The 6,947-nt window shown below is 40.7% G+C and overlaps 1 protein-coding gene across 1 annotated transcript in view; it reads right to left on the bottom strand.

The window, feature by feature from the left end:
- Nucleotides 1–6,947, bottom strand: part of LOC105621843 (nucleoprotein TPR) — a 12,415-nt gene that overhangs the window by 1,803 nt on the left and 3,665 nt on the right. The window contains exons 4-10 of the mRNA XM_012203282.1: nucleotides 6,272–6,831; nucleotides 5,743–6,134; nucleotides 3,881–5,644; nucleotides 1,370–3,814; nucleotides 802–1,206; nucleotides 361–711; nucleotides 38–243 (exon numbers count right to left, since the gene is read on the bottom strand). Of these exons, the coding sequence (XP_012058672.1) occupies nucleotides 38–243; nucleotides 361–711; nucleotides 802–1,206; nucleotides 1,370–3,814; nucleotides 3,881–5,644; nucleotides 5,743–6,134; nucleotides 6,272–6,831 (6,123 nt within the window). The remainder of the gene's footprint in view (nucleotides 1–37; nucleotides 244–360; nucleotides 712–801; nucleotides 1,207–1,369; nucleotides 3,815–3,880; nucleotides 5,645–5,742; nucleotides 6,135–6,271; nucleotides 6,832–6,947) is intronic.

The raw sequence follows: 6,947 nt of genomic DNA, 5'->3' as shown, positions 1-6,947 counted from the left end.
GAGAGAGAGAGAGAAAGAGAGAGAGAATATTTTAAACTTTTGAATATGATTAGATTTCAATGAGATACCTTCACTTGGAGTTGCGCTAGATTCTGTAGCTTCAGTGGAACCTCGTTGTTGATCATCAACACCAACAATATGAATGCTAGGAATGTTAGAGTCCTCAATATTATCTCCAGAAGTGGCTGTTACGGTAACATGTGTTACGGTGTTCTCTTGTTCTTCAGATTGGCTGCTACTAGTCTATTGCAATGAAAATTGTAAAAGAAAATTGTGAAAATTGTGAAACATTAGTACTAATAGTTTTAATCCTTAATGTTTTCATAAGAAATTATAATAAAAAATAGAAATTTGTTTTACCGAAGGAGGTAAATCCGCAGCTGGAGAAACCTGAAGCGGTGTCGTGGGAACACTACGACCAGTTCCACCATCCTCCAGCTGTGTCAGGTCCATTCTACTATCATCCAGGCTTTCCTGGACAACAGCAGAATTAGTTGAACCAAAGATCCTAGTATTAGAGCCTGTGGATGTTGTCAAAGACGGTGTCGAGGAAGCTGTCGTAGGTGTCGAAGAGTCTCCAAAAGTGAAACGCCCTTGCGGCACCTGCGGAGAACTGACAGCTTCACCGAAACCATCGCGACGAGGAACAAAGAGAGTAGGAGTACTTGGTACAATACAGTCGTCACCGCCATCCTCGTAACCTTGTTGTGGCTTTGGGGAGAAAAAAATCACGATAAAAAATTGGAATGTAAACTTTTTAAAATTTAATAATTAAAAATGTCGTACAAATATTTTACCAACCAAAAGAAGATGCTGCTGTTGCTGCTGTCTGGGCATGGGCGCGATTCCTCTAGAGGACATGGCTGTGAAAGACGTGGCAGGTTCAGCGGTTGGTCCAGCGCTACTTATGGCTTCGGATTGTTGTTGATTTGCAGGAATAATGGCTTGGCCTTGTCTAGAGATTTCAACACTGGTGGAATCCTCCTCCATAATAATTTCCACCTCATTATTATCTCGTTCAACTTCAACTTCGACTTCATAAGGCATTTCTTCCTCTTCCTCTATCTCTTCATACGTATCATTGTCAAATTCCTCCTCTTCCTGTGCTTGATGATTGCCTCCACCTTCACCTTCATCACAATCTACTATTACTACGCATCCTTCTTCTACTTCTTCGTCTTGATCTCTCTGACTTGACGTAGGCACCTAAAACGTTAAATGATTATATATAATATTAAAATATTAAATCAATATTAATAGCGAGTTAAAATATTATTTAAAGTTAAAATATTATTTTTGAACTAAATTATAGATACAAATAGAATACAATAGAAATGTATGTTTCTTCTTTTTACATCCTCAATCTCACCTGATATTCCACTTCCGAAGCGCTGGCACTTGCAGTTGCGCTGATATCTGGTCTGGTCCTCTTCGTTTTCGGACTCTGTACTTGCTCCTGACGTCCGTGGTCCAATCCTTCAACTATCCCGGAACCAGAGGCGGTTGAGTCTCGGCCTCGAGGTCTCTTGAGTCCCGTGGAAGCTTGAGAAGTACTGACCGACTGTGTGGAGCTACTCGCCACTGTCTGTTGCTGATCACTGACGGTAATCTGTTGCTGCTGTTGCTGCTGTTCTACTCTGGGACTCACTAGCGCTACTGTTTGTTGCTGTTGTTGTTGCTGCTGCTGGCATTGTTGCTGTTGCGGCTGTAAATTAAGTGTCTCCGCACTTTCTGGGTCTTCTCTCTGTGTTGACTCCGCCGATTCACTTAACTGTGGTTGCACCACTAATTGACGAAGACTGGTTTGTGCACTTTGTGAAGAAGTACTGGTACTTGCCGGTTGGAAGTCGGTCAAACTACTAGTCGGCGAGCTCGTCTCTGTAGTGTGTACTACCTGTTGTTGCTGCATCTGATGTGGCGCAACCATAACCGGTGCACCAGCTGTAGTCGGTAAGACTGCAGCTGTCCGCGACTGCACCACCACACTCATTGGTCTAATGCTGGCCAATGGTGTTTCCGCTCTGGCAGACATCGGTTTAATGTTCGCTGTTGGTGGCTCCGTAGTCGCGCTTACTCCGCTTACTCCCGATAACTGTCTTTGGAGTTGAGCAACCCGCTGTAAAAGCGCTTCCTTTTCTGCCTGTATCTCTGATTTCTCGTGCTCCAATCTAGACATGCGACCTTCCATCTGAGATTTCAGTGCCACTAATCGTGCGTCATGTTCCGTATCAGAATCTCCTTGAACTCCGGCGTTGCCTCCCGTAGATTCTATCCTGGATTTTAGATCCAATAATTCTTTCTCGCAGATCTTCTTAGACTCTGTCAATTGCATGATCTTCGTTCTAGCGCCCTTAAGTACCTGTTTCGCTCTCTCTTCCTTCTCTATACTGCTGCGATTCATGGCTTCGATTTCTTTTCGCAGATTATCCGCTTCACTTTGAGCTACTACCATTTGGCGAGTTACCTCATCTATCTTCGTCGTGAGCTCGATGTTCGCTTGGCGAAGTTCTTGGCGGCCTTCCTCTCGCAGTTGATCTTCGCGTTCTTGTGTTGCCACACCCGTTGCAGCATCCTCGTTTCTGATTTCCTCATTGCGATTCTTTTCTTCCTCGACGCTTTTCGCGAGTTCCTCAAATTGCGTTTTATACTTTTTAGCTATTTTGCGGATCTGAATTTCCTTGTTTTTAACATCATTAAGAATGGTATCCTTATCGCTTAGCTCCTTCCTAAGAGAAGCCAAATCCTTCGTCTTCGAAGAAGAATCGGCTAATGCCTCGTTAAGCTCCTGACCCAGCTTGCGAACCTCTTCTGATGCTCGCGACATATGTTCATCTTGAGTTTGTATCTGTCTTTGCAATTGCGTCAGTTGCTCCTCGAGTTTCGCCTTTTCTGTTTTCACTTGATTAAATTCTTCAGTTCTCTTTGCATGAGTTTCCCTCTCTGACGTCAACAATTTACTCAGGTTCTCTCTTTCAGTTTGAAGTCGTCGCCAGTCTTCGGGGCTGGCCTTATTCGCTCTTTCCAATAACGTATTTGCTCTTTGCCTCCATCTGGTTGCTTCGCCTTTCAAGCTAGTGTTTTCTTCTGTCAAAGCTTCTGTTTTAACTGTCAAATCTCTGGATATATCTCGAAGAGGTACTACCTCTTCCGATAAAGAATTCACTTTGGTTGTAAGTTCGTTGACTTTCACACTGAGACTATCTCTTTCTTCCCTGAGAATTCGATTAGAATCCGTGATGGCGTTTAAGGTCTCCACCTTGCGCAGCAATTCTGCATGCTTGGATGTGGTCATTACATTAATCTCGGACTTCTCTCGTTCGGAATTTAGCAACATTTCAGTTTCTTTCAACCGCTTCTCCATTACCTCGACCTGTGATTTTAATCTGAGATTTTCAGCTCTAAGAACATCGGTTTTGGCTATGGCCAAATCCTTTTCTCTTCTTAAATATTTCATAACTCTCAACAATTGTTCAACTGATTTGGAGTCTTCCTCCAAAGAGCTGAAACTCTTATTTAGAGCTTCCAGGCTAGTATCAGGACTGTCTCTTCCGCCGCTAATTTTTGTCTGTTGACTCTGCATGATGGCTACTCGGTCACCCAACTCCTGAATTTGATTGTGCAGAAGTACATTCTGGGTATCGAGATCTATAATTCTCTTTTGAGTTTCTTCAACCTCATTCACAAGCTTCTGTTCTCTTTCTTTTGAGGCTGATTTCTCAACTTCCAAAGCTTGCACTGCTGCATTTCGTTCTAGAGTCAGAACATCAAGTCGCTGCTGAACATGTTGAGCTTCCTCTTTCAACTTTGTCAAAATCTGCAAAAACATTTATGTAAAAAAATAGTATAAAATATAAATATATTCCTTCGTTATTAGACTTACCTGCAAATCGGACGAATGCTGCAGCATTTCTCTGGTGTATTTGTCTTCTGCTTCTTTGACAGCGATAGAGGCAGATTTCAGATCTGTCTTTAACAATTCCAATTCACCCTTCAGCTCGTCGAGTTCTTCAATCTTTCTCTCAGCTTCAGCCAATCTATCCCTCAGCTCCGAATCGGTTTCTTGCCTACCATTTGATATCTTCGCCAGGTCATCACCCAATTCCTTCACTCTTTTTTGCAATGAAATGATCTCTACACGTGATTCTTTAAGAGCATTCTCCAGCTCTTCTTTATATTTATTATATTCAGTTGTCAACTCTCTCAATTGCGTTTCAGCACTCTCTGCAATATCACAATACTGCTGACTTTGTTGTCTTGCTGCTTTTAACTGTTCGGAGAGCGAATTTATTTCAACCTGAGAGGAACTTAATTGTATTTCCAAATCCTTTATTCTCTTCACAAGACCTTCATCACCTGTCAAAGGTTTAGCGATGGAATGGGCAGCTGCTTGTCTTAATTTATTGTTTAATTGATCAATTTTTTGACTACTCTGAGTTTCAGTCTCTCTCGCTTGATCTAACTCCATTCTCAATCTCTCACATAATTCGCGTTCTTCTTTCAATCTTTCTTGAGCAGTCATCAACTGTCTCTCTAAATGACTCGCCAATTCTCTGAAGCGATCCTGTTCTTCTTGAAGACGACGTCGAAGAGCAGCGCATTCCCTGTTGGCGTCATCGAGTCTCTGCTCGGCCCTAAGCTGTCCTTCAGCCTGAACTCGCTCCAAGCTAGCTTTAATAGACTCCATATCTGCCTTAAGCAATGCTTGAGTCTGTCTTTCTCTTTGGTAAACTTCCCGCTCCTTTAAGAGACGTCCCTCCGTGTCTCGCAAAAGTTGACGTTCCTGACGAAGATTTTCTAGTTGAACTTCCGCTCGAGATAAGCGAGTTTGAGCGGCGAGCGTCTCGTCTTTTAGTATCATAATACTTTGTTCATGTTTGCTAATGGTGATGTTATAATTGGTGCATTTCTCCTCAAGTGCCTTGATCTGGGATTTATATGAAGCAACATTACCCTGCAAAAGTGAGAATCTCTCATTCGCTGAGTCCAACTGCGCCCTCAATCTGCAACACCTCGCCGAATTCGATTCTGCTTCCTTTCTAAGTCTTTCAACTTCTTCGCTCAACATCTTTTCATGCGCAGTTCGTTCTTTGCGATATATCTCATATTCATCTGAAACATGTTTAAATTGATCTTCAGCCTCCTTTAATTTCTTGAGTAACTTTTCTTTTTCTTCATCACTTTTCGTTGTCTTTGATTCCTCTTCTGATTTGGATTTGCCCTCTTCGATATCTTTATCCACTTCCTCCTTCTTCTTTTCACTGGAATTCTTCATCTGTTGATACATGTTTTTGTACATGTCTCTCTGCTTTAAAAGACCATCCAACATTTTCGACTGCCTATCTTGCGCAACTTGCATCTCTGTCAATTGTTCCATGTAACGATCCAGCTTCTCCTTCATTTCGCCCGAATTTATTTCATCAGTGGCTCGCTCCATTTCTTCTTGTCTAGATGATAATGCGCGAACAATTGCTAAGAGTTTCTGGTTGTTCTCCTGCAATTCCTCGATATCTTTAAACGTTACTAATTTTTTACTAATGATTTGCGATGACGAGATGTCATCTGTGTCTATGGATGAAGACAAATTTCTCGTTTCTACACGAGTGTTGGTGCGACTTTCTTGGACTTCTTTGAGCAGATAACATACCTAAAAAATTATCAAAAAATATATTTTTCATAATTATATATCACGATGGATCATTTGAATTTATTACTTAAATTCTAGTTTGTTGTGTAATAACTCACTTGTCTAGCTAAGTCAGACAATTCAGTTTTTAGCCTTTGATTTTCTGTAGAATGATGCTTGGCAAGACGATTAGCCTCATCAGAATTTTCATGAAGACGTTGATTCTCTGCGAGAAGATCGTCCAGTCTATTTGTTAGAGTCGTAATATTCGCCATAGCTGTTTCATAATCTTGACGTTGTTGCTGCAATAATGGCGCCTTCTGCTCCAATTCGCGAAGAATTACATCCATCTGAGACTTCAAACGTTCATTTTCTTCACGCTCTAAATTTAAGTCATTGGTGACTTCGACTAGTTGAGTGTAAATCTGCGTTAGGCTTAAACCTTTTCGTAACACTCGACTGGTTACAGCTGCTGCTGGTGCCAATTGTTCTACCGCTTGATTTAATTTCTCTACAAAGTTTGTACAAGCATTATAATAAATAAAATATATCTAATAAAAAAAATTAAGAATATAACGTAACACACAGAAAATCAAATATGATACCAGAATTAATTGAACATGACAAAGAATTAGATACGTGACCCACCTTGTTGAATATTCTTCAATAATTCATTAGCATTTTCTAACTCTTTTGTCAGTTCCTGGATATTTTGTTCTTTGTCATCAATATCTTGTTTGTGCTGGACTAATAACTGATTGTATTTTGTCTCCAAGGTTCCATATTCTTCCGCGGTGCTATCCACAAGTTTTTGTAGCTCGCTTGCTGCATTAGAAAGTGCCTCGGCTTTAGCATTAGCATCATCCTTCATCGACTCGTATAAGCTAGCTAGATTTTTCTGCGCATTAATTTCTTTTTGGTAGGAATCGTTTATAGCGATTTCGTGGGCACGCTGTTGTTCCACTTTCTGAGCCAGCTCATCGGATTGTTTTTGAAGAGAAGAAACCGATTCTCGCAGTTGAGAATTGGCTTCATTGGCTATTCGCAATTCTTCCTCGCGCTGGGATAATTTTGTATCAATTAAAAGAGCCCTAGCGGAAGATTCAGATCTTGCTGTCTGAAGTTCAGACGTTCTCTTAGCCAACTCTTCTTCAAGACCTGCCATTTGTTGGGAGAGAAGTACTCGTTCCTGCTCCAATCGTTTCTCTCTACATATACATATGATTTAAATTAAAAATATATTTTGTATATATAATTAAAGATATATTCATACATATATATGTATATATATATATATATATATATATATATATATATATATATA

This window comes from Atta cephalotes (genome assembly GCF_000143395.1).
Source record: "Atta cephalotes unplaced genomic scaffold scaffold00037, whole genome shotgun sequence".
In the NCBI taxonomy this organism is placed as follows: domain Eukaryota; kingdom Metazoa; phylum Arthropoda; class Insecta; order Hymenoptera; family Formicidae; genus Atta; species Atta cephalotes.
Note: the sequence above shows the minus strand (reverse complement) of the source record. Positions and strands in the feature narration are given on the sequence as shown.